The 21,457-nt window shown below is 48.0% G+C and overlaps 5 protein-coding genes across 5 annotated transcripts; 3 read left to right on the top strand and 2 right to left on the bottom strand.

The window, feature by feature from the left end:
• Positions 1-185: 185 nt before the first annotated feature.
• Positions 186-1,154, top strand: SAMD00019534_062460 (hypothetical protein; the record flags this gene model as incomplete). The annotated part of the gene is made up of 1 exon (XM_012898844.1): positions 186-1,154. One exon carries the CDS (start codon positions 186-188, stop codon positions 1,152-1,154), a length of 969 nt encoding a protein of 322 aa, XP_012754298.1.
• A 94-nt stretch (positions 1,155-1,248) lies between these two features.
• Positions 1,249-2,454, bottom strand: SAMD00019534_062450 (hypothetical protein; the record flags this gene model as incomplete). The annotated part of the gene is made up of 3 exons (XM_012898843.1): positions 1,249-2,099; positions 2,175-2,234; positions 2,307-2,454. The coding sequence occupies 3 exons, from the start codon at positions 2,452-2,454 to the stop codon at positions 1,249-1,251; spliced, it is 1,059 nt and encodes a 352-aa protein (XP_012754297.1).
• A 1,092-nt stretch (positions 2,455-3,546) lies between these two features.
• Positions 3,547-4,764, bottom strand: SAMD00019534_062440 (hypothetical protein; the record flags this gene model as incomplete). Its single annotated transcript, XM_012898842.1, has 1 exon — positions 3,547-4,764. The coding sequence occupies one exon, from the start codon at positions 4,762-4,764 to the stop codon at positions 3,547-3,549; it is 1,218 nt and encodes a 405-aa protein (XP_012754296.1).
• Positions 4,765-5,996: 1,232 nt separating this feature from the next.
• Positions 5,997-16,909, top strand: SAMD00019534_062430 (hypothetical protein; the record flags this gene model as incomplete). Its single annotated transcript, XM_012898841.1, has 5 exons — positions 5,997-7,439; positions 7,525-8,830; positions 8,913-10,080; positions 10,157-16,034; positions 16,106-16,909. 5 exons carry the CDS (start codon positions 5,997-5,999, stop codon positions 16,907-16,909), a joined length of 10,599 nt encoding a protein of 3,532 aa, XP_012754295.1.
• A 2,834-nt stretch (positions 16,910-19,743) lies between these two features.
• On the top strand, positions 19,744-21,443 carry SAMD00019534_062420 (hypothetical protein; the record flags this gene model as incomplete). Its single annotated transcript, XM_012898840.1, has 3 exons — positions 19,744-19,955; positions 20,028-20,172; positions 20,268-21,443. The coding sequence occupies 3 exons, from the start codon at positions 19,744-19,746 to the stop codon at positions 21,441-21,443; spliced, it is 1,533 nt and encodes a 510-aa protein (XP_012754294.1).
• Positions 21,444-21,457: the final 14 nt, after the last annotated feature.

The raw sequence follows: 21,457 nt of genomic DNA, 5'->3' as shown, positions 1-21,457 counted from the left end.
CAACAACTACTTCATCATGCACAGTATCTTTGGCAATGCTAATAAGATCAATGCTATATCATGATTCATTATACCTTGAGAACAAACGTGGACTTGAACAACCAATTCTTGATCTCTATGATGCACAACACAATCATGATAAGACAATACTCATTGACATTCCAAGAGATGGAACACAAGATCTAATGACACTATTCAACAATCGACTTGGTCAACAACAGACTCAGAGTGTCAAGACGAGCATATTCAAAGATAGAGCATCATTTATGTTTGAGTTCAATCAACTGTTGGGCGATGATGTGGCACGATCATTGGAATGGGACCATTGCGTTGTATCTGGCTTTACAGTGTTCCGTGCACTATCTGCGCAAGGGGACGGCAGGAAGACACCTGCTGTCATCCCCATCACAATATCATTCTGTCAATTGGACTCTTCTGGTATCTTGTCACGCATCAAACAGTTCTACAATCGACTAAGCTCAACATGTAGCCTGACCATCAACACAACACAGACATCTGTTCGTCTGCGGAGTGCACGCTGCAGCGACGGCCGACCCGAACTGGACATCAACTTCTCCATCGTATCCTATGATTCACTTTATGATATGTTCTTGGATCGCCATGATATGGACATTGAGCAGTTTGCCTTTGATGGTCAGCGAGTGTGGACTACACATCGCGGCATGCTGGCGGCACAGCATCATTGCAACTTTGCATCGAAACAATCATACGTGCTCTGTGGCGAGGACTACTATCATCTTCATCTACTGGAATGCTTAGATCGCGATGGCGTTGGCCTGGTCTATGCGCCTGGCGACGACAAGCACGGCAAACAACTGGTCAAGCACATTGAGAGCGATCAATTCTATCCATCGCTGCACCAAACTGGCGTACTGAAGCTGGTCAGTCTCCGAGAGAATCCTGAATTGTACAGGAGCTATATTGATTCGATCGAAGTCGATCTGCCCATCCCAATCGAGGAGGTCGATCAAAGTGACGAGGAGGATGGTGTGATTGAAAGAAGGAACATCGACCAAATCGACAGACTTCTCGATCGAGTCGATGTGTACATCGCACATTATACCCAACTGACCAGAGCAGTTCAGAGTATCAAGTGGGAGAGAATCAACCAACATCATAAATGTGCCATGTGAATGTGAATCCAATCGATCAAACTGTTTATTAGACTTTCGCGCCAGTCATCCATCCATCAACATTAGGTAGTTTGATCAGCTAGCTTAAACTTAGTTAGTTTGTCGAGAAGTGTTCCCTCTGGTCGAGAGGTGATTCAGAGTCGTGCGAGGAGTGTGAGGAGTCGTCATGGTTGGATGATTCGGAGGATTGCGAGTTGTTGGAACTATGTACAAAGATGGCCGCCTGGTTGGACGGGAAGCGGTTGATGTCCACGGTCTTCCGACGCTTCATCTTGCGCATTCTAAAGAGCATCATCATCGTGGGCAGGATCTCCGTGACAAAGAAGTACACCAGCTCGAAGCCCCACGTGAACTGGAAGTTGCCCGTCGTGGCAACGCTCGGATCGACGGCAGCCTCGCGGATCGAGTACATCATCACCGACGAGCGGATGCAGAAGCATATCGTGCACACCGTTCCGACAACAGCCGCGCGTATGGCCTCGGGCGGCGCGCTCGACTGCTGGCTCATCAGCATCGGTGTTTTGGGGCCCATCGTGTCGCCTGCAAACGTGCCCAATCGCTTGAACGACCAGAACAGCAGGAAGCCAAAGATGAAGAAGCCGAGGCCGGCCAGCAGGAACAGCGCGCTGACAAAACCTTCCGATATCTGCTCGGTGATGTTCAGTCTGTCCTTGTTGGATTTGGCCCACAGCGCCAGCACCAAGATCCACGTGACCGTCAGTGCGACGAGCAGCGCGTTGAAGCCAGCAATGAAGGGCATCCACTTGCGCCAAAAGTCTCTCGATGTCATATATGGCTTTGAGAATCGCGTGTACAGTTCTATCCAGAACAACAACAAACATCCATATGCCAAGAACAACAATATCGTTGATATATTATACCATATTATAACGATCAATGCGTCATTCGGTATTGATGGCTGTACAAAGAAGAATATACTTCTAACTATATGTTTGATTGATTAGCGTAAGTACAATCGTTCACTCATTCATTGTTGTTGTTGTTGTTGTTGTATCATACCTAACATTGCAAGGGCAATGATCGCATGGAAGATTGTCTTGGGCATGAGGTTCTTGTGACCTTCGCGATGATAAATGTATATTCTAATCAATTGAAAGAGTGCCCAGAGGAAGAGTATGCCATCAGTCATACCCAATATATAACTAAAATGGAATCCACCTGTAACTGGTATAGGTGTTGGACTTGGTGATTCTGTTGGTGTTGGGTCGAACATCCTATTACTACTACTATTGATGCTACTACTACTACTCCTATATATATTAACAACACCGTAATACATTGTTTGTCTCCTGTGTTATGTGTTATGTGTACTGAGTATATATAAGTCTACGACGTTGCAAGCCTCAGCACAAGCATCAGTCGGTGTATTAATCAATCGTTCGTTCCTTTAATAAATAATGTTACAATGATTGATTGATTGATTGATTGATTGTGATTGTTTGATTGCTAATGAATCAATGAGTGAATGAATGAATGCTGTTGCCTGTTCTCTTTTTGTGTATCACTACTATGATGTGTACGTGTATATATTATGTGTATGAATGAATAAATAAATACTAATGATGATGAATGAACACTAACAAACACACAAATACATCGAACTTTGCTACTATTAGCATTGTTCGGACGAAGGGTGATGGATGGGGCAACTCATCAATTTGTTTTCTGATTGTGAGCGTCTTCAGTTTGTGGGGTGCGACACTGGGATGCCGAAAGTCATTCATGTGATCAACACTCCCAATGAAGGCATGCAAACATGTCATTGCGGGGCTTACTATAACAATGATCTTAAATACCAAATGCCGAAGTCGGACAGACAGACAGACTCATACTCATTGGCTTGGATCGATCAAGATACATCGCACTAATCAATCAATCAAACCTTGTTCCACTTTACAAGTTCGGCACACCAAATAGAGATATTGATTGTTCGGATCATCGGAGTAGGAGAGATGAGAGTGCAAGAATGAAGGAGACAACAAACGGGACAGACACAGTATTAATGGGATCATTCCTTGGACTCCGTAGATGGCGCCGCAAGTGTATATATTTGGTCGAGACTAGACTGTTGGAGGGATGGAGAGTGTCACTGGTTGAGGATGATTAAGTCGAAGAGTAGTTGGCTAAAGTGGGAATGAGTATGGGTCAGGGATAGTCCCATGGGGGTGGAGGTGGATGGGAGAGGGTAGAGGAGCTAGTGTAAGTATGAGTTCGAGTTGTCACTCATTCATTCAATCAATCAATCCAACCAATCAATCCAACTAAATGACCAATCCCCCCAATCACTTCAATCACTTCAATCAATCAAACAGTACTTACTCATAATAACATCTACTTTGGTGATGATGACGAGGTAGGAGGATGAGGATTGTTAAGGTGAGGGTTCAACTACCTTCCTTCCAACTAATGCTATCTTGTAGAAGAAACTCCTGTCATTCCTGATCAACTCCTCAGAGGTGGATTGATCCCATACAAACCCAATGTGCACAGAGTTTAGATCAAAGTGAGTGTTGATCTGACGGACAAACACCACGCCATTGGGCCGGAGCGCCTGGTACGCCAATCGGAGCACCCTCAGCGACTCCTCTGGCGTGAACCAATCGGTGATGTTGGACAGATGCACGACGTCAAGGCCGCGCGCATTGATCAAATACTCCTCCATGCCCTGCTTGTGGAAGGCGAGCTCGGCCGCGGGGCCAGCTGCTCCCAGCTGAGGGTTGCGGTACCAGTCGTAGTAGCGGCCACGGTAAAAGTCTGCGCGGAGGATCTGCGAGACGAAGGGTGAGCTAGAGGCGAGGTGATTAGCGAGGAAGTTACGCAACTTCTGAAGGAAGCGCTTGGAAAAGTCGCGACCCTTGTTGGATGTGGCGCGCTCGCCAAACACCGTGAAGTAGTTGTCGACGTGAAGGATGTCGTCGAACGCGGCGTCGAGCTCGCGACCAAACTCGGTGTCGGGGGCGATGAAGCGGGCCTGCTCCTCGACCGAGGTGAGTGCAAACAGGGCCTCCACCTTGCCAGAGACATCCGCCAAACGAACCTTTAGCGCGTGGAACAGCTGTTCATAGCGTCCCGTCCGGTCGATGCCGGCGCCGAGGTCATTTCCTTCAAAGTCAGAAATGGTTACCCCCGGTAATCGGGACAAGATCAGCTCCACGGCTTGGCGTCGTTCAGCGGCGTCCAGCGGGGCGTGGCCCAGCAGCTCGAGGCGGCGCTGGGTGGTCTCCTTGAGCAGCTCGATCTTCAAGCGGGTGAGCGAGAGCTGAGGCGTCGAGATGTCGACCAGGTCCAACTTCTTCAGTCTGGCGTCCTTGAGGATGTAGGCTGCGGTGTCGCCGCCACTGGATATCATGGCCATGTTGATCTGGGCGTCTTGGCTAAAGTAGCGGTCGAGGACCTCTTGGTCCAACAATGGGTCCTCCCTAACCTGTGCGAAAAATATTGAAGACTTGGCTGCGACCTCTTGCCACGACTCAACTTTGTCGCCACTCTCTGCCAAGTAACTCTCGTGTGTACATCCACCACCACCTGATGTCAAATCCTTCCATTGATTGATTGGTGATTGTTGTAGTTCAATTGTAGTTGTATCCATTATTATATATATGGTATGTATTATTATTTGTTATAATATAATTATTATTTGATTTGATTTGATTTGATTTAATGTGATTGATTTAATGTGATAGTAGACATGTTTAGAAGGATGGTTAAAGGTATCACTTTAAAAATAAAATGAATTACAGAGATCATAGGTGGCATTGGATAATAGAATGAATTGATGGATAACATTGGGTTCCCATCTAAGTCGGGATTGGGATCAAGTGATCATCCCATCAATCAAACATTCAATACTTCAGGCAAACACACATTAACTCCCTCCCAACAAACATCACCACTTGTTTCCCAAATTGGGGTCTACTTTATTTGCAAAAACTTACAAATATCTTTGCTGGTATTGAGCGTTCCTCTGAATTTAATTGATCACTCATTTGTTTCCTCAAAGTATTAATAATAATAAATCAAGAATGTAGGACTATTGTATGAGGGATAGTTCCACCCTTACTCAATCCCCACTGACTTATGATCATATATTTACTGACTCATCCTTACTTTCATTTATATTTATCACCCACATGCCGATTGTAATAATTACAACGTTCTCTGTATTTACTAGTGATGACGGCAATATAATATAATAAATATGAATTGAATTGAATTGAATTGAATTAATAATAATAATAATATATAGTACCATCAATCAAGGTACTAAACAACATAAGTGGAAATAAATTATTTTATTATTATTATTTTATTATATATATATACATATTCCAATTATTAGAGTTTGTATAAAAAAAAAACTCTATACAAATACAAATTCAAGAATTAATCTTATTCAAATACTGAATAATGGCTTGACAAGTTACGAAGAAAGGTATAATAGTTTATCCTCCAATTCATGAATCAGATCTGATTGACTGACTCCATAGATATCTATTTGTCAATATCTAATATTGATGTTGGAAGTATAATACTTCCAAACCAAGATTCTACAAAAATAAAAAAAAGTTGTCTTGTCGACAACAAAAAACTTCTGGGAAGGGTTAATTCCCGAATGTAATTAATTCGCATGCAACGACGCAGATATTTCAATCACTTTATTGATCACACACCATTAATACACACTCAATTCAATCAACCAATCATTTCTTGTCAACAACACTTTACTTTCTTCTATTATATTATAACTTATATCTATCTATACTATTTTTTATTCTATTATATTTATATATTATATTACGCATTGACTTCTTGAGCAAGACAATGTCTTTGTCTCCTCGTAATCCGAAGCAACTGCAACAGCAACAACAACCACTGATACATCAACAGTTGTTGCAACATCAAATGTTACAGCAACAACAACAACAACAACAACAACAACAACAACAACAGCAACAGCAACAACAACAGCAACAGCAACATCAACAGCAACAAATATATCAACAACATGCTATGGTGACTAAGCTTTGGAATACATACTTACAGACTGTTGTACATCAGGATGCCCTGTTTGCACTGGCTGACTTTCTAAAGTTGTTCATTGCCACACATCATGACACGCCAAAGCAACTCATACCACTCAACGTCGGCTGCTCACTCACCGACATTGTACAAACATTGACCAAGCAGTTGGTCGAAGAGATAAACAGTGCACTGACGACTACCACTACGACTACTACGACGACGACGACTACTACTACAATGTCCGCGATGATGATGACAGGCCTGAACAACAATAACAACAACAACATACAACGAACGAGAAATAGCCCAGGATTGGAGTTGTTACACTATTTGAGTGGAGGCTCGGTGGCTGGCGAGGCGCCACTCTTGTTGGAGGCGCTGGACATACTGACGCGTCATGCCGCCGATGGCATGCAAGCGACCTTCACTCGACTGTTGTTGGTCATACTCTCGCGACTGCTATCACTACCGCTCAACACACAGTCTATGCCGCCCACAAAGACACATCTACACAACATTGCCAACACATCCATTCCACCCTTTGCCAGTATACACAGCTACTTCTATCTCTCGCCATTGCCATATTCAAACATGCTCGGTGTTGGCATGAGTGGCGTGCCCGTTGGTGGCAATGGCGGCAACAACACACAGCAGCAAACACAGACAGCGTCGACGCGACCATCATCATCACCACTCAAGAACCAGATAACATTCCTGCCGCCAACATTCAATCTATTGGATACCAGTCAGTTGCCGTTTGGCACGGTCGGCGACTTGACATCGGCCAGCGGCGCCACACCGGGTGCCGGCGTGTCAGGCGGCAGCGCACTCAATCAAGAGCAAGACATTCGTCCGATGTCCTCACACTCGTCCAGCTCATCACTCTCTCAATACATCTCGGCCGAGCATCTTCAGCGCCAGGCCCAATCGCACACCGTCCACTCTGTCGAGCAGGCCATTCTCGATCTGCAGACTGTAAAGTCGACAACAGAGCTGTCACCCTGTGTCCACGTGTGCTACCAACTACTCAAGATACTAAGCAATGCTCTCAAGCATCGTACCATCCTCAACGAGTTCATCAAGCAGCCTGAGAACATCACCATGCTCACTAACATCTTTTACCAACTCAATCCCGACGCGTCCTACGCGACCATCATCCACAGCGAGGTCGTCCGTATCTTTGCTCAGATCACCTCCATCTGCAGCCAATCAATGGATAAGATCAAAGTTCTTCGAAGTCAGGTGAGTATCCTTCTCGAACTTGCAACTTCATCATCATCCGACTCGCTCACTAACTCACTCTATCAATCAATCTAATCACTTTCAGAGAGTAATCGAGAGCTTGCTGACAGTTTTGAGCGATCAAGATAGACAGGAGAGGAAGTTATCATCGTCGACTATCATTGAGATTACACAGGTGATTGTTTGTTCGATAAAGAGTGCCTCGCGACTGACACCTCTGTTGCACGAGGACTTTGACAACAATAGTGGCTACTCGATACTACTCAACGCCTTTATTCACATTGCCGACAATGGAACACTAAGGAACAAACTGGACATTATCAACGTGGCCTGTAACCTACTATTCATCTCCCTAAAGAAGGATGAACCTGTTATAATAACACCAACCAAACAAAGACATGGACATGGACAACATGGACATGGACAACATGGACATGGACAACATGGTCAACAACACAGTCACATCAATCGAGTTCAACCCCCACAACAACAACAACAGCAACAACAACAACAGCAACATGGTAACATATCATCTAGGACAGGACTCAAGGTATTCAACATGTTCATCAATGTGTTCTCGATCACAAAGAGTGAGGAGATGAAGACAGAGTTGCTCAAGTGTATAAAGGGCATCTTCTTCTTGTTCCTCCTGGACCAGCCGATATTCGACGTGACTGGCGACGATGCCAGTGGCGGCGGACGCGGCAGTGGCCTCATCCACCAGCTCGAGCCATTCAAGATCTTCTTCTCTCAGTTCGACATGCTCAACATCTCCAACCGACGACTGATCCTCGAGATGATGGACGAGCTGCTCATGAAGAACCACATCAAGCACTCTGAGTTCAAGCCGTACGTGCAGCTGCTCAAGAGTCGCCTGCCCACCACCGTGCTGCTCGTGTGCCAGCACATGACGCAGCAGCTGGCCAAGTCCAAGATCAGCGTGGACACCCTGCAAGAGTCGGGCATCCTCGACGTGTTGATGCACTACATTGTCGACAACCCGCAGTCACTTGCCTTCCACGCCGCCTTTGACGAGAACATCGATGAGTTGGCATACTGTCTGCAATTGATACCCGGTCGTCACTTCCACTCACACGCCAACAAGTTGTTTGTCCTGTATCGCATCGAGTCGTCGATACTACAACTGTTGCTCCAACTATTCTCAACGTCCAATGATATACAGAGTCAGTTTGTCGAGGCTGGAGGACTCAAGCTATTGTACCGTCTGCTCACCGATGAGTACCTTATCCAACCCGCTCTCCAAACCATCTCAACCATCGCCATTGGTGTGCTACGGGTAGAGAACAAGATCATTGGCGACCTCATAGAAGTACTCCAGAGCAATGGTGGATCGACCACCCTTGAGTCCAGAGTCTTAACAATGCGCAAGAGTTAGTATCCATTCAATCAATCGATCACTCGCTCTATCAATCAATCACTCACTCACTCACTCAATCCAATCCAATCAAACAGATATATTATCAGCTATGTGCTACATATTCCACAACAACTATGAGGCCAAGAACTCGTTTATTGCAGCCGGTGGATTCTCTTGGTGTGTGTCGATATTGGATGGCATCAGTCGATGTGTGCAGAGCAAGAACAACAGCAGCAACAACCTGCTCAAGTACAAGTCCACCAACAACGAGGTGTTCTTCTTCCTCAAGGTGCTGATCGACACATTGTCAGCTGTGATGAAGAGCAACGCCAACAACCAGAAGTACTTCCGTGAGGACATCCAGTTCTCAACATTGTCCAACACGCTCAGTGGCTGCGGCTACATGGAGGGCGTGTATTCATCATCTCTGTGCGACAGTCTGCTCAACATGGCCGTGTCGGGCAGCTGGCCGCCATCGTGCGAGCAACACCCGCTGGAGGAGGGATCCATCCTCTCGGTGTACGCGCCACTCTCATCGTTCTTCTCAACAGAGAGTGTTCTGTCGCCCACTGCATTCAATGTATATAGCTTCGACAAGTCATCCCCAACTGCTACGGCAGCACCACCAGTACCGCTGTCGAGTGGCGAGCAATCACCAGCCTTCTCGTCCGCGTCCGACCTTACATCATCACCGCCTCTGCTCTCTGTAAACAGCAGCGCCAGTACAAGCAGTGGCCTCACATCGACATCTCACATGGCCAACAACAGCGGCAGCATTGAGCATTCATTGACGCCAACGCGACGTGGCCGTTCGTACACCAACGACTTTGACCGCAGCCAGAGTCCCCCGATCCCAGCGCTTCAGTCACAGCCGTCGTTCAACTCTCTCGACCTGGCGACTGAGGTGCGCTTAGGCACGCAGCAGCAGCTGCCTTCCAAACTGCCCGAGAAGAGCTCGCTGGCACTGGCCAAGGAGCGCTATGGATGCTGCCAACAATGTCGCGATTCTCTCACCATTGAGAATCCCGAGATCATCAAACTGATCATCTTGCTCATGGGTGGCAGCGAAGAGCACATCGAGAAGATGGAGACCAAGTCATCGTGCTACATCCTCAAGGAGATCATCTTCCTCATCGAGTGTTCACTCACCAACATGAAGCAACTCAACACTCTAACAGTCGATGTTATCGAGAGCTTCAAGCCCCTGCTCTCCACCAAGAGTCAAACCCTATCCGCATCAATCAAGAAGAAGGAGTCACTCAAGTATGTATCCCTCTCTCTATCTCTCTCGCGCCTGTCCTTGGACCCTCACTCACTCACTCATACATCCATCCCACAGACCTTTGATACTCGATTTGATACAGACTACTGCAGGACACAGCGTCAACTTGGCGGCATTCAGGAAGTACTTTGAACTGCTGCGAGTCAAGGACTACCCTATTGACTTGCTCAACTTGTTGGTAAAGGTCACTGGCAAGGACATAATACCGATATACTACGCGGAGCTGTCAGAGAGCTCGCTCAAATGCATCGACTTCCCATCTTGGGGTGAGAAGTTGTGGCCACCCTACAAGGGCTTTGGCATGTCTTTCTGGTTCCGCTACAAGTCGCCCGTGGTCAAGATCAACAGGGACCCGATCTACCTGCTGAGCATCGAGAGCGTGTTGATTGGCTATCCTCAAAAGACAATGGAGATGCAGGTTGTACTGCATCGAGGCGTGCTGTCATACCGCATCGTGGTGGGCGGCGCCAACCTGATCGAGCAGCACACGTTCTCCGAGATCATGTTTGAACCCGAGTGCTTCTATCACGTGTGTTTGACGCACACGGGCAACCAGCGCATGGACAAGTCGCCAGTCAAGCTGTATGTGAACGGCTGTCTTCGCAGTGAGTTTGGAATCACATATCCGCGCTCCAACCTCGTCAGCCTCTACATGCGCTTTGGTGGCAGCAATGCCGCACAGCCATTCAGCGACTACACCACCAACTCCAACTGGCACCTTGGCAACGCCTATTTCTTTGAGGACCTCCCACTGGACAAGGAAATCTTCTATCTCTATCTTCTTGGTCCGGATCACTTTCGCGGTCTCAAAGTGGACCTCAACACCGTGGAGAATGTCAAGCCCTATATGGACAAGAGCAACAAGCTACATCCACTTCTCATCGATCATCTCCAGAACCCGACCACAGCGCCACTGCTCAGTCTACACGAGAAGATCTTCTCAATCTTCACGGCCAAGTGTCTCTATGTCACAAAGTCGCACAGGATAATGAACAAATCAGAGGCCATCACTCATTCATCGGCGCAGTTGGTACAGTCTGGTGACAACTCTGTGTTATTGAAGCGTAGCGAGTCAAGGAGCTTCAGTAGTATCACTGGCTTGGGCACATACTCTGATGGTGGACCATCCCGATCAATGACCTCATCAATCAACAGCAGCATGGGCAGTGTCGGTAGCAGCACAAGTGGATTGGGTAGCAGCATGTCGTCTAACGGCATGACATCAACCACCAGCATGAGACGTGACTCAATCGTCCAACAACAAACTCGCGGTTCAACATTCAGCGAACCGATCGCCACCACCCAGGCCTCGGTAATGTCATCGATCGCCAATGCCTACACGGGCGGCGCACTGCCCCCTGTCAAGGCCAACAATCTCCATCAGTTGTCAGCCAACTACCTGTCGCTGCTTCAGACCGGCCTGCCCACACCGTTGCCCTTTGGCGTGATATGCCAACGCGGCGTAAAGGACCTGGTGGCGGATGTTGGAGGAGTAAGCGTCATCATCTACCTGATGGCCATCTCCAACGAGAAGGAGTATCAGCGCGCCAGTCTCAAGCTGCTTCAATCAGTGATCGCACACCATCACCACAACAGCCTGGACATGATCGAGATCCAGGGCTACAAGCTGGTGAGCCACCTCATTCGCAAGAAGAAGTGGGTGCTCGACGAGTCGCTGCTGGCCATTATGTTCTCATTTGTGGGCGTGCAGCCCGCCCGTACCTCCAGCCACTTCATCGAGGGCGTCGTGCAGAACGAGTTGGCGCTCAAGCACTTCCTGCTCGAGTGGGATATCTGGCGACGCGGCTCGATGGCCGACCAGAAGAAGCTGTTCGAGTCGCTCGACAAGCTTGTGGCAGGCCTGCACCTCAATCACAACTTCAACATACTCAAGTTCCGCCAGGCCGGCGCCTTTGAGAAGATCCTCAACATATGTCGCGAGGATGACGTGCCACTTGAGCTCATCCCCACGCTCATGTCGATCCTCCGCTCAATCATTCACAAGCAGCCCAAGATCAAAGAGGACCTCCACCTCCTTATATGTTACCTCCTCGAGACGAGCAAGGTCAAGCAGTCATCATCCAACCAGCAACATCCACGCAGGAAGCGATCAAACAACAACAGCATCACTCATTCACTTCCCGACCCGGCGACCGTGACACACACCCACTCGCACGTACCAGCCATGCCAACTCACGCTCACACGCACTCTGACACGATCAGAGAGTCGATCTTGACTCTGCTGTTCAACACATTGAACGAATCGACGGATGTGACCGTGATTGAGGAGTTCCACGCGATATGCAACCTCGAGTCGACGTTTGGCTTGCTGGTCAACGAGTCGGTGGCCATCCGCCTGCTCTTCCTCAAGATCATTGGAATCTTCTTGCACGTGCCATCAATCTCGGCGCTGTTCCAGCGCATGAAGGGCTTCCATCTGCTGGGCCACCAGCTGCTGACCTACCCGCCCACACCCGAGATCTTTGGCGTGCTGTTTGGCGTGATGTTTGGCAAACACTACAACAACAACAGCAACATCGAGTCGTCACACAGCAGTGGATCCAAATCGATGCAGATGTACTTTTTGTCGCAGATAAGTGGCGAGCGACTGGTGTTCCCGGGCATCGTCGTGACCATCCTCACCCTGCTCACAAACAGTGTGCCAGCCACACAGCACATGGTCATCAAGATGCTGCACAATATCTTCCTTCAAAACGATCTGATCAAGCAAGTCATGCTGGACCAGGAGCTCATCCAACGTCTCGTGGACATCATGTCGAGCAACTATGTGCGACGCAATCAATCATCGAGGACAGATCAGTTCTCGCGATTCCAGCAGCAGGCGCAGCAGCCAGCAGCATCCACACCCGACACCACCAAAGAGGAGTACTGGCAGGCTGAGGAGTCGATACTGTCCCTGCTCAAAGAGATCGCGTTGTATGGAGTCAACTCACTCGATGGCCAAACGACTCTGCGCGATATACTCGTGGTGCTACACCTCAATACGCGAATGGACTTTGACTACATTTGTTGTCTACAGCGCAAGGTCATCCAGGACGTGATGGCATTCTTCAATGACAACAACTTCAACTCGATCGAGACCCTCGTGTCCTCGTTCGAGAAGGTGTGCGTGCTGGCCATCAACACGCTCTGCTATCAAGACAAGAACATCATCTCGACAAAGAAGGGCGTCTACAAGTTCCCCCCGCCTGACCCCTCCGCCGCCCCGGCGCCCACCTCACCCACGCAGTCGTCGTCATCACACGGCCAACTTAAACTGAGCACCAGCGACGTAGAGCCGCCAAACTCACCTGAGCCCAACAGCGACACCACCGTGGGCCACTCATCGTCCAACGACGAAGCTTCAGAGGAGTCTGACAATAATGAGGCCAAGAGTGCGAATGCAGTAGCCAAATCATACATCCCCGAGTGGATACAGGAGGGCAACTTGTTTAGCAACGAGTCATTCATCAGCACACTGATCAGAGTGCTGTCCACCAACAAGATACCTCAGTACTATCAATACTACCGCATGTTCTACTATCAATACTCTGCCCGCACCATGCTAGGCAAGCTGTTGTACACCCTGCTCACGTCGCCACAGTTTGCCGACTGCCACTTCATCACAGTCTCTGTTCTGATTGGCGTAGAGAGCAACTCTGGAGGCCAGTCCACGCAGCTGCCCCCACCCATCAGCAAGCTGTTGTCCGAGGACGACGACTTTGTGCCCTCGCTGCTACACCTCACACAGAAGTTCTTGAACTCTGGACGCGAGGACTCGCCGCTGTTCAAGGCCACACTCAAGTTGTGGAGCATGGTGTACCAGGGCTCCAGCCCAGAGGTACAGAAGCGTGTGTTTGATTGCCAGAACTGGGCGACGACGGACCCTCGCGAGATATACGGCCGCTTCCAGACCAACTACGCCGAGGCCGAGTTCCGCAAGTGGGAGGAGCGCAACAATCAACAGAAGAAGGAGTGGATGCTCCAGTACTTGGAGACACAGAAGAACAAGCAGTCGACCATCGCCAAGAACCAGGACATCACGCGAGCCACCAAGCGATTGACCGAGGCGCTCGTCCAGCTCAAGTCACACTTTGAGATGTCTGCGCTACAGTACCAGAGTCGCAACAAGGAGTCCAAGCAATTCTTCCACACACAGTGGAAGGAGTTGATCAAGAAGGTCACGCACGAGATGGCCATCTGGGGTGTATCGCCCTCGAACAAATGGCGACTTGACCCAACCGAGGGCGTGAACCGCATTCGAGTCAGAATGAAGCGTATCACACCCAGGTCCGAGAAGACCCATCTCGCAATCCCCTCAGAGTTGACATCGCCTATCATCACATCGACTCCCACCACGACAACGACAGCATCAACGACGACAACGACGACCACAACGCGAACCAAGTATGATGAGTCGGGTCACGAGATACCATGGTCAATGAGCAACTCGCACAGTTCAGTCGAGTCATACTCTTTCGACAACCTCAAGTCTGGCGAGAAGCTCAACATATGCTTCCCATGCTCTTGCATATCACCCTCGACGCAACGAGATGGCGAGCTACTCATTGGCGAGCTGAACATATACTTCAAGGACGAGCAGTTGATGGCCAAGTCTGGCAGCGGCAACGGCACCAATAGCCACGGCCACAGCAACGGCATCACTAGCACCAGCAACAGCAACAAGTCAAAGAAGGCAGCGTCCAAGTGCAAGCACATTACAATGTCCTACGAGGACATTATCGAGATACATAAGCGTCGTCATGTCCTAAAGAACAGCGCGATAGAGATATTCTTGGGAAGCGGCGTGCCACACAAGGCCTACTTGTTCGCCTTCAACAATCAGACGGAGCGCGATGCCGTCTACGATCAGATCCTCACCAAGCCACTTCCCAACAGGATCGACTACGCGGCAGAAGTACAGGGCAACATACTCAAGATGTCGATCACCAAGAAGTGGCAGCATGGCCTCATCACCAACTTTGAATACTTAATGCATTTGAACACGCTGGCCGGTCGCACATTCAACGACCTGACCCAGTACCCCATCTTCCCCTTCATCCTCAAGGACTACGAGTCGGAGGAGCTCGACTTGGACAACCCTGAGGCGTTCCGCGACCTCACCCGACCAATGGGCGCGCAAGACCCCCAGCGCCTCAAGAAGTTTGTCGAGAAGTTTGAATACCTGCGCGAGACCAACGAGACGCCCTATCACTACGGCTCGCATTACTCCAACATTGGATCGGTGCTGCACTTCCTGGTGCGCCTTCAGCCCTTCTCTTCGTTCTTCATCGAGTTCCAGGGCGGCCGCTTCGACGTGCCAGACCGTGCCTTCCACTCGATCCTGCAGTCATGGCGTCTGTCCTCGTCCATTTCGAGCAGTGATGTAAAGGAGCTCATCCCCGAGTTCTTCTACCTCTCCGAGTTCCTGTACAACGCCAACCAGTTCAACATGGGCATCAAGCAGGATGGCATCCGCGTGGACGACGTCGTCCTGCCCCCGTGGGCCAAAGGCAACCCGCGCCTCTTTATCAAGAAGCATCGCGAGGCGCTCGAGTCCAAGTTCGTTTCGGAGAATCTCAGTCACTGGATCGACCTGATGTTTGGCTACAAGCAGCAGGGAGAGGCCGCCGTCAAGGCCTACAACATGTTCTACCCGCTGACCTATGAAGGCGCCGTGGACATTGACACGATTGAGGATCAGCTCACACGTGATGCCACTATCGCTCAGATACACAGCTACGGTCAGACACCCAAACAACTGTTCACCAAGCCACATCCAAAGAAGACTTGGAAGAAGGCCACTCGCGTGCTCCAAGACGCCATCTACACCAACCCACACAAGCTATCTCCATTCCCAATGTGGACCATCAGGAATCCCGTCGGATTCATTGGACTCTCTGGCGACACTCCCATCCCTCTCTCACAACAAAAGGTACGTTATAACTCAATCATCTCTCCCTGGAGCCATCCCATTCACTAACATCACTCAATCAATCAAACCAGATACTCTTCTACCCAGACACGAACAGGTACGTCTCATGGGGACACTGGGATCAGAACCTCAGGATATGTTCGATTGACAATGGCAGAGTGATCTCGCTGGTGGAGGTGATCAACGATGATATTATATGTTGCGACATCTCAAAGAATGGACGATTGTTTGTCACTGGTGGCACATCTGGCACGGTCAAGGTCTGGAAGCGATGCACCAACGACGGTGCACTGATGACGAGAAAGGAGCGTGGCGAGAATCTCTCGCTCTGGTCCCAGCTCTATGGCCACACTAACTCAATCCTCTGTGTGACGGTCAGCCAGGAGTTCAGCACGATCATCTCTGGCTCCAAGGATCACAGCTGCATCGTTTGGGATCTCAATCGTCTGTCCTATATCATGAACCTTCCCCATGATAACCCAGTGACATGCGTGCAGGTCTCTCCAACGACCAATTGCATGGCCACGGTCGAGACCTCGATCACGGGCGACGTCGTTGCTCTTCGTCTCTGGTCGCCCAAGGGTGCCCTCCTTGCCAAACAAGAGGTGATCAACGATCGCATCACATGCATGCTCTTCACGACTGGACCCGAGGGAGTGGTCACCAATCTCATCATCACTGGCATGGAGTCGGGCAAGATCATACTCTGGGATGCTTACGACCTCAAGAAGGTCAAGACCTACAAGACCAAGGCACCAGTGACAGCACTGACCATGAGCAGAGATCATACCCAACTGGTCGTTGGTGATGCGAATGGCACATTGGAGTGCTGGAGCTCCAAGGCATTCGATGGCTATGCTGCCATTGTTGGATAGATAGATTACTCAATAAAAGTGGAGCTTTCATACTTATTAATTGTCTTGTCTGTCTTTCATTCCCGCCAAAAAAAATATTATTAAAATAAAATAACTGAATGCAACCAATCCATCTCCATCAACAAGTAAAGATTATTTTCCTGAAACGACTCACAGATAGAACATATAGATATTAAACATCTTACAATGTTTGTGTTGCTCCCTTGGATTATGATGTGAGGCTAATTGAGGACAAAGTGGCATTGGTAGGGTAAGGGTAGGGTAAGGGAATGGTGTGGTAGGTATCATTTTGGACATTCCAGTGAGTACTACCAGACAGATCCAACAGCAAACACAAACAATGATAATAACAAACTTAACCACTGCATATATGGATGGATTGGATGTTTATTATTGTGTACGGGCGGGGATGGGATGCAGCGGATGTTGTTATTGTTCTTGGAGAGGATAGTGGACCTATTAATTCTCCTCGTTACTCCATTCGCTTTTTGGTAGTTGACGTGTTCGAAGAATAGCAAATAACTTATCATTGTTTGTTTGTTGCCAAATATTTAAGAAAGTGTTCGCTTGATATGAGCCTACAGGTTACTCTTTTGCTGCTTTTGTTGCAATTATAATCTCCTCCAAAGCACGAATTGTAGATGAGTGCAATTTGCGATGCGCACTGCATTGATGATAATACCAATGAAAGGCCTGCCTGATTCGGGGCGATTTTGAAGAAAAGAGTTGGGAGAGGTGTCCAAGTGAACTGATGCTCAGTGTAAGAAGGCTCAAACGAGGAGGTAATGGAAGTATTGAGTGACAGTAGTTGTCAGGAAAAGAAAGAGACATTACTGAATCCGGAACAACTCCAACTTGGAGAGGTTGTTTGAAATCACTTCCAAAGGTGAGAGCCACAAGAGAGTGAGGAAGGTGTCCAGGAAGAAGCTGTTGATTAAGCCTATTGCTAAAGCTTAGAGTTCTAATCGCAGGAGGAAAGTGTCCAAGCAGAAGTGACTGATTGAAATGGTATCCCAAAGATAGAGCTGTTAAAGAATATGGCAAGTGTCCATAATCAAGTAATTGATTATATGATAAAAAAGAGAGAGTTTTGATTTCAAGAGGGAGATGACCAGCCTGAAGGGGACTATTGAACTCGTATAATTGAATAGATATCACTCCAGGGGGGATATGTCCAGGTAGAAGTGGATGATTGAAACGTTTGATCGGACGATTGGTCCACTACCCCAATCAATCACTGAACTGCACTTTGGCGTGAGGTGTACAATTGACATCCAACCTGGAGCACTCCCACCCTTACTCCGTACATTGACATTACCACACTTGATCAATCGTCCAATCAAACAACGATTCCTCCCTGAATCACTTACCAAACTATCATTCACCTTGAAAGAAAATCGTATTCCCTGTCAACCAGATATCATTCCAAATGACTTTTTGGCCTTCGGATCACTTCCTGAGTCCCTCCAATCACTCCATCTTCCCGATTGGTTCGACCAACCATTAGTACCAGGAACATTTCCCGAATCACTGGAAACATTGGTTTTTGGTTCTATTGTTAAACAAGATTTGGAAGATGGAGTCCTCCCTCACTCTCTAAAGTCCTTGACTTTTGGGTCCAAACATCAATCATTTACTCCCTCACTTCCAGAATCGCTAACTCATTTGGAATTCGGGACCAATTTCTACCACCCCATCCCCGTGGGCTACCTTCCCAGCTCGATCACCTCGTTGACCTTTGGATATGAGTTCAACCAACCACTTGGCATGTATGGAATCCTTCCATTTCAACTACAATCACTATCATTTGGTTATAGATTTAGAGGTAAACAGTTCTGGATTGAACCAACTCTAAAGTCGATATCAATATATTTGATGGATTACTTCAAGGAATATCCACTTGATATCATTCCAAAACTCATACTTCGATCCCGCTACCCTGGGCTCAAACTCCAACCAGAGTCGATGCGACCACAATTAGTCACCGATTTGACATTCGAAGATACCCTCCTCACACCTCTGACACCTGGATTGCTCCCCAACTCTCTCAAAAGATTGAAAATGCCTCGAAACTACAAACACAAAGCCGCCAAGACCTTCATTCCAAATGGACTCACTCAATTTACCATCTGGACTCTCAATCAGATTCAGTTTATCCCGGAAACAGTTGGACATGTATTGATAATGGACCCAACCAGTGCCAATTTCAACGTACCATCATCAAAGTCCAAGATTGATACATTGTCATTGAAGGTGTTTGTGCCCAAGTCAAACCCAAGAAAGATACCCAATCGTCTGGCTGTGTTTGTCGAGTCTGTTGTCGCATCAATACCAAATGTCATCACATATGAAATTGATGTCACAGATGATAAGGTTGTCCAGTATTCAACCAAAAATCCAAAAATCATTAATCAAATACGTTGTCGACAGATTGATGATAGACATGCAATATGTCTGGCCAGGTCTAATCCGAATGAGATACGTTTCCACTCTTTGACCTTTGAGTTGGAGGAAGATGGTCAATAAATAAAAGGTATTTTAGTGATCTGTGGTCCCAACACCTTAATAATTATTTCCAAACGACATTATGGTTATGATCACACCCTCAATCAAACACACCCAATCAAACACAAGGTCATCAATTCCGAGCCAACAAGGTGTGTTCAAATAATTGTGATAATGGGGATGTGGTGATGGTTTTTTGATGTTTGACCACCTTTTTGTTCATTAATCTTGAGAGAGATACAGATACAGATACAGATATATATAAGTAGTACAGACATTATCAAAAGATGTCAACATCTACTACTTCAACAACTTCTCCAAATGCATCAATGGGAGGTGGTGCACCACCAAAGACAAGGGGATTCTCAGAGGATCTATGGGACAAGTTTGATGGTGTTGTAAAGAAGGTGGACAATGGCAAGGCATTCACAAATGTAGTCAGCAAGTTCTTGGCCAAGCAGCAACAGATTGAATCAGTCTATGCAAAGAGCATGGTCAAACTATGCAAAGACAAGACATACGCACCAGACATGGAGATTGGGTATGTCTTTAGAGTGCACTCACTCATTCATTCATACATACTAACTTACTCGCGCGATAAAATACAATATAGGAGTCTAAGAGATGCATGGCAAGTGTATAGAGATCAGTTGGAGATTGCAGCAAATCAACATGAAGAGTTCTCACAGAGAATAGAGACTCTAATCAATAACAGTATCAATGCATATCTAACAGAGTCAAAGAAACAAAGGAAGGCTGTATGTTTGTCGATCATCATCATTATCTATCATGTGCACAACATCTTTAGACCAACATAACTAACGAATGAATGAATGAATGATCGATCAAACAGTTAATATTGGCAGGAGAGAAGTTAAGCAAGGACTTGAAGACATCAGAGTCTAACGAGTCAAAGGCAAAAGTGAACTATGAGAAGTTGAAGAAGAAACAGGAGGAAGCGAATGAGGAGTTGGCTAAACAACCACCTGGCGCAAAGGAGCAGAAGGCAAGGAAGAATTTGGAGACGGCAACCAAGTCAGCAGACAAGGCCGACATGGAATATAAGGACAGCGTGAAGCAATTGCAACAACAACAACAAAAGTTCTATCATGATGAGATGCCCAGGATCCTGGACGACCTGCAGCGCTTCGAGGTGGATCGCATTGATCGCTCAAAGGACTGGCTGATGGACGTCGTCGTGGGATCCGAGCAGATGCCGCCCAAGGTCATGGCGGCCAACGAGAACATCAGACGAAGCTTCGAGAGCATCGACCGCGACAGGGACATACAATCGTTCATCATGGAGAAGATGTCTGGCGCACATAAGCCATCCGAGACACAGTACGAGCCCTACCAGGGCTCCAATGGCAACCTTACATTCGCGATGGGCAGTCCCAATGGATCACCCACTCAACCTACCCTGGACACCTCTGCGCAGCCAAGGAGCGCACCAGTCCTCACCAGCAACAACAATCATGTTGGTGGTGTCAATGATCACTCTCTACCCAAACAACCTCTGCAACAACCATACAGTGCGCCAGTGATGGCAACGGCTCCAGCGGCCGTATGCGGCCCCCCATCGGTCGTCCCCTACCCACCACCACCCTCTGGCTCATCATCATCCACCGCAAGCAATGGATCACAGCAGGAGGAGACGGTGCGAGCACTCTACGACTACACTGCCAGCGAGGACAATGAGATCTCGTTTAAGGCGAACAACTTTATCAAGGTGTTGCAGCGCGATGAGAGCGGGTGGTACCAAGGCACGGTGGTGGGCGGTGATGGCAAGGTCGGCATGTTCCCGTCCAACTTTATCGAGCAGACCGCCACGCAGAGCAAGGTGGACGTGGCCGGCAGTAAGTGCAAGGTCTTGTATACATACCATCCGGATGGCGAGGGCGAGATCGACATCTTTGAGGGCGAGCAGCTGACCATCCAGTACGAGGACGAGGGATGGTTCTTTGGAACGAGTGAGCGAGGCGTGTCTGGTCGCTTCCCATCCAACTATGTACAACTAATACCCAAGTAATCCTACCTTACAAT

This window comes from Acytostelium subglobosum (assembly GCF_000787575.1).
Source record: "Acytostelium subglobosum LB1 DNA, scaffold: scaffold11, whole genome shotgun sequence".
Taxonomy (NCBI): Eukaryota; Evosea; class Eumycetozoa; order Acytosteliales; family Acytosteliaceae; genus Acytostelium; species Acytostelium subglobosum.
This window is presented reverse-complemented; position numbering and strand designations above follow the sequence as displayed.